This window comes from Drosophila bipectinata, chromosome 2L (assembly GCF_030179905.1).
Source record: "Drosophila bipectinata strain 14024-0381.07 chromosome 2L, DbipHiC1v2, whole genome shotgun sequence".
Classification (NCBI taxonomy): domain Eukaryota; kingdom Metazoa; phylum Arthropoda; class Insecta; order Diptera; family Drosophilidae; genus Drosophila; species Drosophila bipectinata.
The window spans coordinates 1030324-1047967 of NC_091736.1; the positions used below are offsets into that span (position 1 = coordinate 1030324).

The 17644-nt window shown below is 41.7% G+C and overlaps 1 protein-coding gene across 4 annotated transcripts in view; it reads right to left on the minus strand.

Annotated features, from left to right (window-relative positions):
* Pde1c (Phosphodiesterase 1c) overlaps positions 1-17644 on the minus strand; it is a 108474-nt gene that overhangs the window by 66018 nt on the left and 24812 nt on the right. For 3 of the 4 annotated variants that reach the window (XM_017249943.3, XM_017249940.3, XM_017249938.3), the window contains exon 1: positions 15427-15796. The exons of the other annotated variant lie outside the window; for it this stretch is intronic. In XM_017249943.3, the coding sequence (XP_017105432.2) occupies positions 15427-15796 (370 nt within the window). Of the gene's footprint in view, positions 1-15426; positions 15797-17644 lie in introns of those variants that run through there. 4 annotated transcript variants of the gene reach the window in all.

The window sequence follows — 17644 nt, forward strand, 5'->3', positions numbered from 1 at the left end:
AATGCCGACATAATTTTGATGTACGACAAAGCATTTAACATAGGCCCGAGTGGTACGCCAACGCACAGGATTCAGAATGAAGGACGAGCCAGGAGAGTAGACAGGACTGGAGGCACTTCATGAAATATATCAGGTAGAAACATAGAGAAAATTTGGTGACTAAAATGGGATTAAACAAATAAAATACCTATATACGAATTTTTCTAAAAAAATTAAATAATATAGTATGGGGAGTGAATTAATATTAGCTCTGTAATATGGTTATCTTTTTTCTCCCCGTGTATCTTACACTTATGCTTAAGATTTTCGTTAATTTTAAATCAACGTTGACAGGGATTCTTGTTAAATGAATTATACAGGAGCTGGCGGAAAACCCACTTAGGATTTGGCATTGAATGGCCGGAATCGAGGGAAAGTTGGAAAGAAAGGGCCTGCGGACGAGGTTGCGGATACAAATACGGATACGGATGCGGATGCGACAGCGTCGAAAGGATCCTTCTCACAGCTAATTCATAATTTACGGAATAATGGGGAAAATGCTGCGTAATTGTTGTTTCTGCCATGGCTGTGGATATCAGAAGGCACAAGCGGAACTGCCGGAAACGGGAAATAGCGTGACGGCAATGCCAGCTGACAGAGGCAGTGGGGGACCGGGACTTGAAAAAGACAACAAAAGTGGTTAGTTTTCAGAGCCACAACTCCGGACTAAATGAGTCAAAGACGACTTGGAGCAGCTGTTCCAATTTTAAGTCCCAACTGGCACCGCAAGACACAAGAATTTTTGCAGAATTTCCATGTAATTGTTACTTGTATTCCAGTAAACGCCTCCATGGTATTCAAGGATAACAAAGGCTCTAGGGAACGAATTGTTTATAGTTGTGGAAAAGCATCTTTTGGTGCTCTATTCAAAATTAAACGTTTTAGATATTTGAAATTAAATGAAATAAATATAAACTAGATGCAGGGAGACACGTGTGGTGTGGAAAATAGTTGGAAATGAAATTCTTGAAATAAATTGAATTGAAAGTTATCGGTTATGGAAAACTATAAATGGCATATATTTCTAGCTATATTAGAAGTGCTATTTCGTTAAAATGCCTCCAAAATATTACCCCAAAAAAAAATATGCGAAAGTCTGGGGAACTCAAACCATAACTCAGTTTAATAAATTATTTTTGTACACCTATTACGTGTGTGGCGAATAAATCCTTGGCTTAAGTTTATCTTTTCCATAAATAATCTCGATGTGTGCGTTAAAGAGAATTAAAATTTTTCCCATACCCGGCTTGTAAATTTCCAATCGCTTTGATTTATTGTCTCTCCTCCTTGGGCTTTCCCACATCCATTCGTTTCGCATTTTCTTTGTCTGCCTCGGTTGCAGGGATTCAGAAGGCAGGACGCAGGACTCGGGATTCGGGAATTCGGGACAAGGCCCATTGAGGCGTCATGCTAATCCATCTCAAGTGTCAATTCGTGCGTACGAACGAAGTCAGTCAGCGATTCATTCGACCTGCTGATTGAGCACTTTTTCGGCAGATCCTTGAGATCCTTGCCGCCATTGTTCGGGCGTTTTTGCTTTGTCTTTCGAGCGGAAAATGCTAATAAATAATGCATGCGTCTTTGTGTATTTTGTCTGTCTGCGGGTTAATGTGCTGTCAATGGCTTCGCCGACGTTGCCTCCTCTGCCTCCTCTCCTCCTTTTGGGGCAAGGCAACAATGCAATTGATTTTGCCACGCCCACATCGATGGGGCTCGCCCGCTATGTAAATGTCGCTGTCAACATGCAGAGTAGAGATTGTACAGGACTGACATACTTGAACGTGGTCCTCCCAACCCTGCCTGCCCTTCCTACCCGCCTCCCCAAGCAATCCAATCCTTGAGTACTCCCTGCCAAGATAAACATCTGATAAGTAGCTCGGGCCTGGCCCAGAGAATGAGATGTGGGGCCCTGGGTTTCGGGCTTGGGGTTTCGGGCTCATTCAAAGTGATTTAGTGCCTGTGGTCAAGTGGGCCATGATTGACTTGGCCTGCAGTAGAAGTCAAACGAAAGAGATATGGTACTGGGCGCCGTGAATTCCGGGAATTTCAAATGAAAATTCTGTACAAAGCCATAGGATGATGAGGGTGTAAGTATCTTATTTTAGGTACTTGTAATAATAAATTAAGTTTAAAGATTTTAACAGTAACAACGGGCATTCTTGGGTCATCAGACTTTTAAAAAAAGGATATCTATTGATATGATACTATTTATAAGAGTAAGAAAACAAAAATATTCTGTTGTATCTTTTTTACCTTTAAAAATAAATAAATTTTCATTTCCCTTTATTTAATCTCTAAAATTCCAAGGCCAGTAAGTTATGAATATTGAAATTGGCTGAACAATAAACTTGATTGCCAAGTTTGCTTAACAAAGTAAACAATTGCAGGAATAAAATACCAAAAGGTAACAAATGGCTTAGGAAAACATTTCCAGTAAGTGGTGATCCCACACTTGCGTCAGAAGTGCATTCTAAATGTACACATTTTATTGATTTTTCTTTTACATTTTTTGGGGGGAAATAATCGTCTTTTGAATACGAAAATATTTTCTCAAGCAGCCAGCTAGAAACTTGAAAAATATAGCTCTTCAAGGACAAACCCTTTTCACTTTCACTTTCGCATTTTCATTTTCATTTTCCCCTGTCACAAGCCGGCAAAATATATAGAGATTTCAATTTTCCCAGAGAAAATATATGTGAAAATATATATGTGTGCTCCGAAGAAATTGGTCCTCAATGGCACATAAAAATAATTCGCGTTGTAGACATTTTGGTAGCACATGAGGACTCCCAAAAAAAAAATGAAATGAAACCAGGCAGGCAGGGCATGGAAGAGGACATCACGCATACGCACTGGTGACGGGCGGACAACCATAATGAGATGTCAGCGTTGACTATCAAGTGGCTGCAGTGTGGCGGGTGGTGGTGTTTCTGGTTGGACCCAAGCGACCTGTTTCAAGTGCTGTCCAGGCTAGGACGAGAATGAGAGCGAGGACTCGGCGCACAGGACAGGACAGAGGTTAGAGGGCAGCGGACACTCGGAAGACGGAAGACAGAGAACAAACGACTGGGGACGTTGGACGATTTCCATGCAAACAAGCGTCGACGTGCTCAACATTTTTTAAGCCATAATGAGCGGCAACAGCAATTGCCGAGGCGTGACTCTTGAGGAGAAAAGGACAATTGCACACGCATAAATCGTATCCTGGACCAGGACGAACGCCGGCATCTGCAGACTAATTTTTAGCTCGGCAAACCATTCTTAATGATGACAAATGCGCCATTGCCACCCAGGCTCCTAAACAGGAGCCCTCCTCATCATGACGACAATGATGATTGCGACTTACGACAAAGGAGTTGTGCCAAAAGGATAATGCTTAAATAAATTGCTTGACATTTTCCTAGCTTAGATGCTGGAACGCCCCCATGCCCCTACGCCACACTCCCACTCGCCCCCACAGACTAAGTGACAAACACATCCCCGACACAGCAGTGTTATTGAAATTGTAAATTATGTCAAGGACACAAATACCGGGGAGGATTCCACCGGCTTAAGGCTTTGCCCAGCTCTTCCATTAATGAGATGTTCTGGCCCCCAGGGGGAATAAAGTTGCCGGACGACTGACAGTTAAAGAGTAAAAGTCAGTGACAACTAAAGCAGCCATCTAGCTGGAGGCCGAGTATTATCAAAAGTACAGTAATTGACGGCGTCAAAGTTTTGGCCAACGACAGAGGGCCAACAAAAAAAAGAAGGCCGAAATAAAGGAAAAGTTTTGATTGCCTTGGCTAATGAGCAAGTTCATTGACTCACTCCTTAACTTGACAGACCGCGACGTTGTTTAATAATTAAAAAAATAAAGCCGCAATTTGCGCCAAAGTCGGGTCATTTGCATGCTTATCCAAGGACATAAATCAGGTGCAGGGGTGCAGGTACTGCAGCCAGACGTGCGATGAGGTCAACGCTGGGAAACCGGAGCGAGAGTGGCCTGTAAGTAGGTTATGTTTTCGGGGCCAGGATTTGGACTCGGGGCCAGGCCAACTCCACAAAGCAAACCAATTAGGCGACTATTTCGATTGATGGCTGAAAATGTCACCGCAAGTCGGTGGAAATTTTGCGAAGGCGCAACCACAGGATGGGTGGGGATGTGGCAGGACACCACTTCGATTGGAAATGTGCAACAGCCAACAGCCAGAAACAACAACAATGGCCTGAATGACAGGACTTAGCCGCAACAATTGCTGGCCAATTGTATGGCCTCGTTTGTGAGCTTCGGATAAGAAAGGAAAGGCGACAGGAGGTTGGCAAAATCCTGGGAAGGCTTTATCCGATTGCCAGTTTCCCCCTCAACCTCCTTTGCAATCAGAAATGTTAGTCTCGCTGCAGGATAACCAGCCAAGGGAATCGAGCGACGTCAGTTTGCAAAAGGTGAGCGGATTCCGTTCAGGATTTCGAATTTCATATTTCGATTTCATGGAAGGACACACGACTCCGCAGGACTCACAGCACATAAATCAATATTTGCCGAGGGGAATATTTAAAGGCAATTGGCCAACACTTTGCCACTTTGCTGCACTTTCAATCAGGAAGCCTAGTATGAAAATTGCTTAAATTGAATTGCCGGCACGGGATGTTGATATTCAAAGGGATATCTTTCGTTTCACATTCACACAGAAACTTTCAATCGATGTTCGTTTCAAGTAAAATAACTTTTGTGTGTCAAAGAATTTGAATTTGGAAGTAATTTCATTGAAAGATTTTTAAAAGAAGCCAAAAAAAGTGTAGTCTTCGAGAAGGGCACTCTCAAAATTGGTTGTGGAAGAAAATTAAATAAAAGGAGGTATGAATGGCTATTTATAAAATAATTTAATTAAAATTGTATAGAGCTTTAATTGTGGGGATTACCTCTGTACCATACCCTCTTTAATTAAAAAAAGAGTATCACTTGTTCGATCAAAACCCATATTTTAATGTTGTATTTTTTCCTCATTTTCTTTCGGCTCGCTTTTGCTGAATTGGCATGCAATATAAAAGTTTTATTAAGGACCCTGGCCTGTAAAGCTGCCAGCTGCAATCGGAGTGTTATTTTGACTCCTTACAGTCCATAGTCCACAGTCCGGGTCACAGTCGACTGGAATGTGACGGCTTGTGCCCAGCTGATGGTACGTGAGAAATGCAGAATCTCCGCTCCACTCATCTCTTAAATCACAGCCTGTCCCACTTGACTTTACGAGGATGGGGGCGGGTTACTGGAGGAGTCACCAGTCTGGCAACTTTATGTATTAATGCACTTAAAAGTCCTGGGCACGAGCAAGAGCAGTAAGAGTGTGTTAAAGAGCTGGCAGGTACTTCAGCCAGCAGCAATTCACCTGACAGCGCTGGGGGAATGCCTTACATATACACGTGATTCTACTTTAAGCTTTATTGGGTTAATTCTAAAGCGACCACGTTTGCCAGCTGGGGACCCGGAAGTGCACTGAAATAAATGTTCAAGGAACTAAGGAGAATGAGAGTATATGATACACGGTTAAGGTTTCAGGGGCTCTTTATTCTACAAGTAGAAATTAAATATCTCTAAAAACCTCAAACCACTAAAAAGCCTTTGCTCTTTTTATTTAGCCACTTGTATATATTTTTTGTTGGCTAAATGAATTTGTTTTCTCTGCAAAAAACCAGCAACAGCCACTGCTGCCGCCAGCAAGTAAACATTCAACAGCAACTGTAACAAGCTCGAGAGTCCTTTATTTTTACTCCTAATTAGTTTGCCTCAAGTGCCCCCACCACCACTACCTACACATCCACACTCACACTCACATCCTCATACATACGCACACACTAAAGGATATAAATTTCATCCAGCGTTTCTTGTTATAAAATACATATTAAATATTAACGAGGCTGGAAAAAGTTTTCATTTTCATGCTGGCTCTTCACATATTTTGTGCATATGAAATGCGTTGACTTTTTTATGGTCATGTTAAGTGCATTTTCGGCACAACAGCCATGGAGTAAATTAATCACAAAATATATATGCATATGAGTATATAGTATGAATTAATTTCAAATGAAAATTGATACGGTTGCCATTCAGCATTAAATTATTGACTCGAAGCGAGAGTTGAGCGAATCCTTGTGATTATTTATTCGAACGATTCATCGTCGGCTGTGTCGGTGAATGTATGTTTGTGTATGGACAGCTCCTGTAAGGACCGAATCGAAGGCCCAGATGTAATCATGGAATCGTTGAGGCGAGTCCTGACCAAGTCCTGGCATTGGTTAGCTGCCTGCTTAAAAAGCAAACAACATTGCCATGCACTTGCCAGAGCCCAGAAATCAATGGCAGAGACACGGAGCGGATAAAGAAGTGAAGGGGTGTGGGGTGGCGAGGGTAAATATCCTTCCTCCGACTTCCTGCCGGATCCTTTGCGAGCCTTTGGTCGGCATATGTACCCAGTAGGCTGGACGAGGCAAAAACCAATGAGTGAGTGCGTTTCTCTTCATGCATGATTTACTGTCCAAGCTTTTGGTTTACTGTCCAAAACAGGGTGTCCTTATTATCACTAGAACATGTTATAAAATATCGTTTTAAAAATATTAAGTATACGCGTAGTATGACTCACAAGTAAAGAGTTTTAGCTGGGTTGTGATATGATCCTGTAATTCGTATTTACTCTGTTGAATGGACAACCCTGTAACCAGCATCTATTGAAACGCAAATACTGAATCCTTTTGATAGCAAGTTTTTCCCTAATCGCTTCATTGGTCAGAGCCTGTCCGCCTAACAACCTTCATATTATTAAAGGAGCTCAACTGGATGGCAGAGACTGAACCGCAAGATAACCCTTGACCCATCATCCGTTTCTTTTTTGAGCTAAATGAGTTTGGAAACAAATCAAATCAAAATCATAGTCCGAACATTTGACCAGTTCAGTTGGTGGGGAAAAGAAACAGAGTTAGAGAGAAAAATAAATAAATAAGTAATTGAGTGCAGTGAACAATAAAAATGAATTTTTGTATGTTTGTTTATTTGCTTGCTTAGTCGTGTAGTATGTCTGATTACAGAGGAAACACCAACAAATCTAGATGTATAGTATGTGCCGTACAGGATACGTATACTATATATATAGATGGCTAGAGCCTTGGCCAAAGCCACTGAGAGTCCTGCGAGTCGTAAGTCCTGAGGCGAAAAAGCGAAAAGAAGCAGACAAGCTGGCTAACGTCGAGAAATCCCTCTAAGCCACTCTTTTACCTCTCCTTTCGACCCGGCTAAGTGTACTGTGCGCCATACTCGTTTTGGCCATAAACTTTTTTAAAGTTCGCAATTCAATTTCAATTTTCCCGAAACAACAACTCGTCTGCATGTGTGAGTAAGTGTGCATCCTGGATCCAGCCAACGGAAATGGGAATAGGAAACATCGCAGAGGTCATATGTATATAAATCAATAGGTTTTCGTATCGTTTTTCTTTTTTTTTTCCAAAAACACATCTATACAAATATCGTACAAATAGTAATAATAATAACAGCAACGGCAACGGCAGCACCAGTTGCAGCCTCAGTTGCCTTTTTGCGAAATCAGTTTTCCAACCACGTAGCCACTTTCATGGGACAGAGCAGGGGGACTGAGAGCCATCAAAATCGTTGACCAGCGCATAAATTTGATTTGTGTTCCATAAAAAAAACAGCGAAAATAACAAAAAAGTTACGTATACGCAGCGTGTGACAACGAAATGAAGATTGATTTTGAGGCGGGGGATGGGGATGGGGCGAGAGATATTAAACGAGGGTGTGCCTGGCTGGACATGTTGTTTAGATTTTTATGGATTTTATGCTTCTTACTTGCATTCCTTAATTAATTCTTTAGTTGGCGAGGAAGCGTGAAATTGCTTTGGTCGTAAAGTCACATAAATCAACTTGAGAATTTTGTTTTGTTGCTGGTCCTCAGACTTTAAAGATGCTTTAGAATATGTGCTTAAATTTACCAACTATATAGCTAAATATTAATCACATTTAATCCGACTGGATTTATTAAACAAATCCTGAATAAACTATAAATAAACTCTCCTCTAATCAGCATATTGGCAGACATTCCCAACATTTTCCAAAAAGCAAAAACCACTGAAAGTTGCTCTGCATCTCCATCCAATGGGCCTTTCAATTACGCGGCGGCGGCAAGTTTAGTAGATTTTTATCAAGCCCCGAAGAAGAGGAGAACAACAAAAAGTAGCACAGAACTGTGGGCTGGGCAATAAACAAACTAAAGCCCAAGCAGCCCAGGCGCACTAACTTGGCTGGCACGCCTTTAACACAATTCCCTAGCGTGTGCGATGGCAATGACGTTCTCCATAGGGCGACACACCCAGACCGCCCAGCCAGCCCAGTCAGCCCAGCCCATGGCCCCAGGATCTGGTCCCCCCGTTTTTGTAGTTTAGGCCACCAACAAGTTGGTTAACTAAAAATTGAAAAAGAAATCTGTCTATATATTTGTACAGAAAAGTAAAGAGTTCCAACGGAGAAAGTTTTTTCTTTGTCGCTTAGGATTTCAGATAAATTGTAGGAATACTGTCTATGAGCATTATAATCTAAACTCTTCCGATAAGGACATTCAGGATGAGATGGAGCAGTCAAAAGTTGCCTCGGGGCTACAAATTATGCAAAGTGCCAGCTCCCCGTCAGAACCACGTGATAAGCAATGTGCTCCCCCTCTCTTTATATATATAGTTAGTAGTACTTACAATGTATAAGGAAACTGCTTGTTGCGGGTGAAGGTTGGGGTTATGCTGGTCCTGGTTCCTGGTCCTGATCCTGGTTCAGGTTCAGGTCCAGGTGGTAAATTCAATAAGCACTTTCGCTAAGTGCCGTGGAGGTCACGCCTCCATTGTGAAAAGTTTCGCTGCAGCTGTGAGATTTCGCTCGCATTGCATTTGCGCAGGAGAGTGTACTTTAAATTAAATTTATACGCAGGACACGGGCCCTCCCTTCGGTTAAGGCGGCCAAAAAGGAAGCGGATGCTTAATGAATGCCCGACCAGAACAGCAGAAAGGAAAATAATAACAACGACCGCCACTTCTTTGGCACGTTTCATTCAGGTTCGAGGCGCCACAAGAGAAAGCCATAAAAATACCCCAAAAAGAGGCGAAAGAATACAACTTTGAGGCTGAGACTCAGGCTGGCAAACTGGGAGTACTGCCCATAAAAAATATCACCTGCTGTGTTATTGTTTTTCAGTTCTTTGCGCATTTTTTTGCTGTTCTTAAGGTTTGTTTTTGCCTCCAGCTGGCTGGTGTGCAGGTCCTGCTCCTGGCCCTGATGCTGGTCCTGATGCTGAATAAAAGTCACCGATGATTGCCATAATAATTTATATCGAGCCGAGCCTCGTGGAAAGGTGGTGTAGAGTGTTTTGGTAAATTGATAAGAATATTCCGTATGCCAGGCATAGGGTCGGGCATCGAGTGCGCATACGCTGCGTATACGTTATATACGTTGTATGGCTATGATTGATGATGCGACTACAATTTCAATTAGGTTGCGGTCCGTCTGATGGAAAGATGAACTCCCAATACACACACTGACGCGGTATACTTTTTTTTATTTACTCATTGACGTTGGGTTATATATGGTTGGGCATTTGAGATGTAAATGAATTGGAAAAAATTTGAAAGGATGTATCTTTTTTTATGGACACATAAGCAGGAGGTCTGGGAATTCATTTATCAAACGCATGCCATGCTTTGGAACTCGAATTCCTTTAAATAAAGTACAGCTCTTGTTTTATTCAGGCCGTTTTTTCCCTTGATTACCTCCAACAAATTAAAACAAGCCTACGCCTTTTTTTCGGCCCTTTCAGGGGCTTAACCCCGAACCGTAGACAATCCCTGTTATTTAAAATAGTGTTTCCGCTTTTCCGTTTTTTTTTTTTGTCTTTTTAGTGAAATGCTGTCACCCGCAATGAGGTGGGAGGCTACTGGCCCTGCGTCTGGCTATGGCCCATGAAATGTAAACAATTTTACTTTATTCACGTTTCTTTCTCTATTTTTTGCCACTCTCGGTTGGCACGCCAATCGAGCTGCTTGTTTTTTAAATTAAATTTTTGCGTTTCTCGTTCTCTTCTATGAGAAAAAAAAAAATAAACAAAAAGTTCGTTATCCTCAATGGCAATTCGGTTGGTGAGTTCGGCTTTCATTCGCTATTCTGGCCATAAAATAAATATGAAGCCAGCGATAGATTGGGCAAACAATAACAGTCGGAATAGATATGGCCATAGAGAATTTGTGTATGGGATTGTACAATATTGTAGAGTATACTACATAGGATAGTCTGGCGTAAAGGGAGTCCATCGAGTTGAGACTGAGCTTTCGCTTTCATCATTCGCACGTTTCACCTGTTGTGGGGTTGGAAATGGGGATGGAAATGGATGCTCGACGTTTGCGTTTCAATTTCCGTTGATTGAAGTTGCCAAATGACTTGCCAAACACCTGGCCATAGCGGACCTGGCCAAAACCAAAAGCTACAGAAGGGCCTGGGAGTGGTCTGGGGCTTGCAGCTTGTAGGTAACTTGGCCTAGTCGCCGGCTGGAAATTGAGAGCAATCAGCTACGGAAACGATGGCAATTAAATTGAATGCCAACGCCATTAAAGATGAGAAAAAGCGGTGAAATGGGGAAAATGATGGAGAATTGGTGGAAAGCGAGAGCTAAACGGGTGGAAAACAAGGAGCGTGAGTGGAAAACAAACAGTAGTTCGCTGATGCTAATGGTTATTTATTCTTGGGATACTTTCAAAGTATTTATCCTGTCTGGTTGGGAGCGTTTTATGAGCCATCGCACGAGAAGCCGAAAGCCTTCAGAAAATGTTAAGACCGAAAAGTTTTCGCCTAAGTAGTTTCATTCGATTAACACAGTTTTAGCCACAGAGTTAACTTGGTCTTGGCTCTGCCTTGACTAATAAACTTTTAATTGAATTCTAAAATCATGTCTCTAGGTAGAGAGCCTGTAAAATTTACTCCATCCTTATCATAGTAACATTGGGCTCCCATCAGGTACTTCCATCGAGCCCATCGCCATCGCCATCTTTTCGTAACGACCTTCCGTTATGGCAACATTTCAATTTCCCTCGTTTCGTGTGAAAAATTAATGCCAAATTCGAAACAAATTGCAAAAGGCGCTGGCACAGTGTTGAAAGTGACAACGGCAGCCAGCACGACGGGGACAGGAAGTAAAGGATGCCAACAGGATGTCTGACGTCGAGTCGCTTGCTCTATAGGGAAACTAATCAATGGGGATTGATGGGCTACCGGAGGGGTGTGTGCTTTATTCTGTACAATTCTAGCAAAGTTTAGGAATCAAAGGATTTATTTAATAAGGTTTCCAAGCTCCCAAACTTAGCTATTAAATATTAAACAAATAGTATATACTTTTGATATGGCCACTCTCTGATTAATTATTAAAATGTCCTCTGCAAATTTCACATTCGTCTGTGGGAGCTACAGGATCTGAGGGAATATGTCGGCCAGAGCCGTATATACCCTAAATGCTTTTGGTTTGGCCTGATGCTGAAACATTTTTGCCAAAATATGCCCGCAAACCTCAACAGAATTTGTAGTCACCAGGGCGGTGGATGGGTGGCTGAGTTAGTGGGAAAATCCACTTGTTCGCTTTCCACCAGCCAACAAACAAAAAAAGCCCAGAATGGCTAAAAAAAGAACGAAAACCAACATTCACAACAAAATAATGTGTGAGAGGGGCTGGGGGATGCGTGGGTTTAGGGTTAGGAGGTTCAGGAGGTTATAGTCTGCTGTTGGCATTCGGTGGCAAAGCAGAAAATCAATGTTGCCACCAACAACACAGCCCAGAATTGGCAGGAACAACCAGAGCCGAAGGAGCAACAGGACCTGAAAAGAGCGCAAGTGGCGGATGGAGCACCAGGAACAGCGACATCTTGTCAGGGCCGTCACCTCGCTGCCTAAGGAATGTTTTCCGCCCACAAGCCGACTGTTTCCTTGTTTTTCCTACACCATGTGTCCTCTACCCAGTATCCTTAGTATCCCTACTCCCGGCCCGTAGTCTCAGCTTTCCGGGGGACAAGCGATTTAAATTTATAAGCGCTAATATTGTCAAAGCGTAACGCAACAAAGATTTCTACTCGGGGTCCTTCCGTTGACTCGGCTCTTTTGCATTGTTATCCCTTATCCTTTATGTAGCAGCCAGCCTTTGTGCGGCAACATAAATTAAATGGCCAAAGCAATAAAAACCAAATCAATTTGAGCGTGAAATCGATTTTCATTTTTCTCCCAGTCGTCCCAATCGTCCTACTCGCTTGTTTTCCTGCCCCTCCGGCGGCAATCGATAAATCCTCAATTGCAACAGGTAGAAAGGTGGAAAGTGGCCGGTGGCTGGTGGCAAGGCAAGTAAATCAACGACTATGTCATGGTAATGGGCGCTGGTCATGCCGGATCCCATGCCAAATGGCATTGCCGTCGTTTACTGCCCTGATTAATGTCCTTCTGCGGAATGGATCGGCAAATGGTGAATGGCGAAAAAAGGCGCAATGTGATTGGGATTGAATTTTCGCTTTTTTTCTACCAGCAATCAAGGTGCAAAGCGTCCATGCTTCAATTATTCCAATGTTTTCGTTGATTGTCGAATACTCTTAAAGGCTTTAAGGGAATTATATGCATTTTTTTGTGGGTATTCAGGTGTTGGGAAAATATGGACAATAATGGGGTAAACAAGCCAGAAGAATGGGAAAAAAGTTTATTTAAAAAAATATAGTTTCAACCAAATGATGGTGTTTGCTTATTTCATTGATTGAAAATATTTTTGTTTCAAATTGGTTTTTATGAAAGAGTTAAGATCAAAGATTAATAAACTATTTATCAGTAAAACAGATTTTAAATGCTTAAATTTTATAATCATATTAATTGATAATATATTACAAATATTGCCTTTGCTTTTCTAGTTTTTGGTTTCAAAAGGAAATTCTTAGAAAAAATATTTTAGACTCTATCCTTAATAGATTTTATGATTACTGAACCTTGAAAATTAAAACGACAAAAAAGGGATTATTTATTTTAATATTCTAGTATTTATTTAATGATTTCACATCACTTTCCATAAATTAAATTCAGTTGATGATTTATGATTTATAATTCTAATGATTTATAATTAAAACACAAATAATAATCCTTTCAGAGATATTAATATTCATTAAAAAAAATTAAATACTGTCTATTAGTTTCGAAATCAACGTATTTAGACATATAATTAAATCAGAAGCTAAATCAGGTGCTACCAAAATGACTGGTTTCATTCTAGATGCCATCTACGTGTCATTATTTTTAATTTGCGCATCTATGACATCAGTCAGGACCTAGAAAGTCCATTGGCCAGAGCTTGGTGTGGCGGCAGGACCTGCCTCGGCAGCGCCCAACTGGCAGCGTTGACAATGCAATTTCCGCCAACAGCACACAGGACGCTGTCGAGGACGATGCCAAGGATGGAGTGAAATAGAACTCCGGGAGGAGGACTGGTCGAAGTGATGGAAAGTGCACGCGGCTCGAAGCCTCAAAGGCGGGGCGACGAAGTTGGGCCATGTTTCCTGTGCGACTGCACAGGGCTTCCTGTCGCTGCCACTTGTGCATACATAATCAACAATTAAAGATTAAAACGCCACAGACACAAAGTTGGGGCCGCAGGCAGGCATATTAATAAAAGGGTCTCTGGAAAGTGACGCACATGTGTTGCAACTCGTCCGTTCCCGGCCGTTCCTGGACTTTGGAATTACTTCCATTTTCTTTGCCACTTGGCCTGGTGGTGGCAATTTTAATTGCATTACGCCCATGTGGAAATTGCCAAGGATGTCCTTTCACTCAAGTTTTAATGAGATGACACAGCTGATGCCGGGACCACCCAGAGATCGGGTTATTTCCTAGGGGAGTCCTCTCACGACATCATTATAAAATGTTAAGTGGATCGTGTGCCACAAATAGATAAGCAGATTCTGATACATCCGACGTCAGCGGCAGATACATCTCATTAACGTGCCACAGATGCTGCATTAATTAAAAAAACATTTTGTGTCTGGTCGCAATTTGAATTCCACTTGGCATCAAAAAGTTTCAGTTCGATATCAAATGATTTGCATATATCCGACGATTTCACGCAGATTTTCGAAACAGAATCTGTGCCACATACCAAGGCAAACATGCCACACAAAACAACAACAAAATCTAGAGAAATCCTCTTCAGTCAGCAAAAATCTGTTTACACCTCCTGGGAGCCTCCTGGGAGCAGGCAGGATTCACAGTTGCGTGCCATATCAGAGTTATCTTTTTCGGCATATCACTTGGCCCAAACGAGAGGGGATGGCTTAGGGTGGCCCAGTAAGACACACTTAACGCCTCGGCACGTGAGTTTCCAATTTCGGCGACAATTGCTATGCCAACACACGTCTGCCCAGGTAAAGCCTCGAATTTAATTGAATAAGAAATGTCTACGGAAGCATTCGCTCAATCAATATTTGCCATCAAGTGTTTCTGGAATAGGCATCGAATTTCCACTACACTCCCAGGCCTTTAAATATATTTGGCTTTAATCAGGCAGAAAATTGAAATCTATTTGCTGGAAATTATTAAGCTCTATATTCTAATCCTTTTTCAATAAAATAGTGTTTGGCTTTCAATTTCCATTAGCTTTGATTCATTAAGCTGAATATTTAAATTGTGAAAGTTCCAATAAGCTAATGGATGTTTTTTATGTCACGTCTATAGTATAGACTCTCAAAGGCAGCCTGTCAAGCCAGCAACTATAAACAGCTTATTAAATTGCAATCAATCTCCTCTAGCAAACAACACGACGTGGAAGACGAAGAAGCCTCGTTCCTGAGTTCACATTTACCAATTTTACTGCCATGGCCCTGGCCAATCGATAAGGAAAGCGAAAACAAAAACGAAACGAGGCCAAAAGAAGCACCTGGCCAATGTCAATCGATGACCTTGCAAACAATGTCATATGTGCAGCGAGGGGCCAGAGGTGGGGTCTTATTGGGGTGGGGTCATAGGTTAGAAGACAAAGCTTAGAAATGCCAAAAAAAATAGCAGACACTTGTTGGCCCTTTTATTGGTGTTCTTTTTGGCTCGTTTTGTAAGAACTTTAATATTTTAAATTCTAGTTAAGTTTAAACGATATACCATAACAACGAACTAAAATTTCAGAAACCAAAAATGTTTCTTCTCAAGCTCTTGCTCTGAAAATGTTTTATATTTTTTACTTTCATTCAAAGCTTCTTATGTCTGGAGATTTTTATAAAAAAATGCTAAGGATTTCCTTCCTGCTCTGTCAGCTTTTTTGTGTTTTGTGGCCAGGACCTGTGCTTACTTTCACTTCGTTTACTCACCTATTGTATATGTGGCTCCGTCCACGGTAAACGTGGCTGCTTTGCATTTGTTGAAGAAGCGCGATGCAAAATCCAATGCTGAATTTTTCAAGCTGGAAGAGACCCGGCGGATGGGTGAGTCCGGACAGGATGTGGGCGGATGCCGCTCGGGCAGCAGGTCCTGATGCATCTGCTCCAACTGCACTGCAGGCGCCACACCACTCGTTACAGTGTTTGCGGCGGTCAGCCGGGCTGTCAGCACCGCGGGCACCACGGTCCCAGGACTGGCTGACCCTCCTGGTCCGCCCGGAACCGGACTTCGGACGGTCACAGGTGTGGCTGCCCCAGGGGCCAGGCGACGTGGGGCATTCGACAGATTCGCATTGGACATTTTTCACACTTGCCTCTTGCTTTCGCCCTTGGCAATTTGCTCTTTACGATTTTTCTCTTTTATTTTATTTTATTTTAACTTTTGCAAGTCACTTGTTGACACTCATTTTCATTTTAAACACCGGACAAAGGTCATTTTAACAATTAAAGACCCTGCACATCCTTTAATGGTTTTTTGGAAGAGAGAGATTAGCAGCAGACTTGGTAGATTTGTGGCAATTAGAGTTGACAAATGAAATTTGGCTAAAACTTTCCCATTTTCTGGGCCATCCATTCACAAAATGCTATCGCTAACGTTATCCAAATTTCAATTAAAACCGTTTAATTGAAGCATAAAATATGGGCCATTATCAAAGTTAATTTAAATTGCCAGAATTATTTTTATTCTGAAACCAGAATTTGGCAATTTCGGGAATCTCTATTTATGGGTACATGTGGGTGTCCCTTAACAACAGTTTATCTAAATGAACCGCCCTTGGTTTCAATTTGTATTTTCCCCAAAAATTTTCAACAAAATTGCAATTTCAACTGTGCGGGCTCCATGGGGGAGAGGTTGGAGGATAGAGAGTGGAAGGAAAGTCCTGGAAAATTAGTGTCCAAATACAAACATATGTCGAATGCCACCGAAAAAGCAAAGCTTTACGGCTCTGGGGCAATGATGATAATGGCGATGGTGATGATAATGACGATAAGGACGATGATTGCAGTCAATAAAAACTGAATTACCCGGGCTGAACCGACATTTCTGCCGAATGGCATACACAGGTTAAATGGATGCAGACGAGGGGTTAATCCAAAAAAAAGGGATCGAGGGGTTAGGAGCCAGGAGCAGTCAGTACTTCAGCAGTCAGTTGATGACTTTTCCGGCTCTTGCCGGTTTGTGTTTCTGTTTCTGTGTCTGTCTCTGGCACATTTCTGGCTTTCTAAAATGCGACGAATTAAAGTAAATTGCTTGGAAATAATCACATACAAAGCACACAGATACACCCCACAAAGCACACGCAGATACGCAGATACATAGATACTTGGCTACTCGGGTACTTGGATACTCGGGAGGTATAACCGCCAGACAATGAGTGGCGGCTGGCTTTCTGTGGCTAAATTGCCGCCGGTTCCTGCCCGCTCGGCCTATCAGCCAGCGTTTTGGTGATAATGGCATTCAAATGTATACATTAGAGGTTTTTGGTTCCGTTTATATTTTTCTACCATTTTCCCGCTTATCGCACTGCGGAAAGGCGCCGGGAATTGCCACATCAAATACCAAAAAAAATGTATATATATATTCTAAATAAAAACAAACAATAACAATGAAAATAAAATCTACTTTGGCTTTGGAGCAACATCGGTTGATGGTTCATTTCCCACGGAATGGGAAGTATTTTGTGGTGAAAAATAAAATAGAATTATAGATATAAAGTTAACTTCTTTTTTGATGTCTAACTACTATGAACTTTAATCAAATAAATAAAGTTAGCAATTTCAAAGACAAAATTATTGAGGCGCAAAATCTTAATGCGGTAATAAATTATCAAAAGTAACCGATTTTAAGCTTTATTTCTGAGCATAATTGTGGCCAACTAACCATAAAATTCAAGCTGCGATTAACGCTTTTCTGTGGCCAGTGGTTCTGTTTTCTTCACTGAATAGTAACCACTCGGTAGTGGCAGATAAAGAGTCCTTTTCAAACGAGTTTAATCCTTTGTCAAAAGCACCAACTTTCAGTCGCTTACAGATCATAATCCTCAAATAAAAAACCACTCGACTCGCTGTCTAGCTTTTATGGCTTTATTCTACTTTCATTACATTAGCATTCACGGTTCTCATACTCTCATACCTATCATACTTTTAC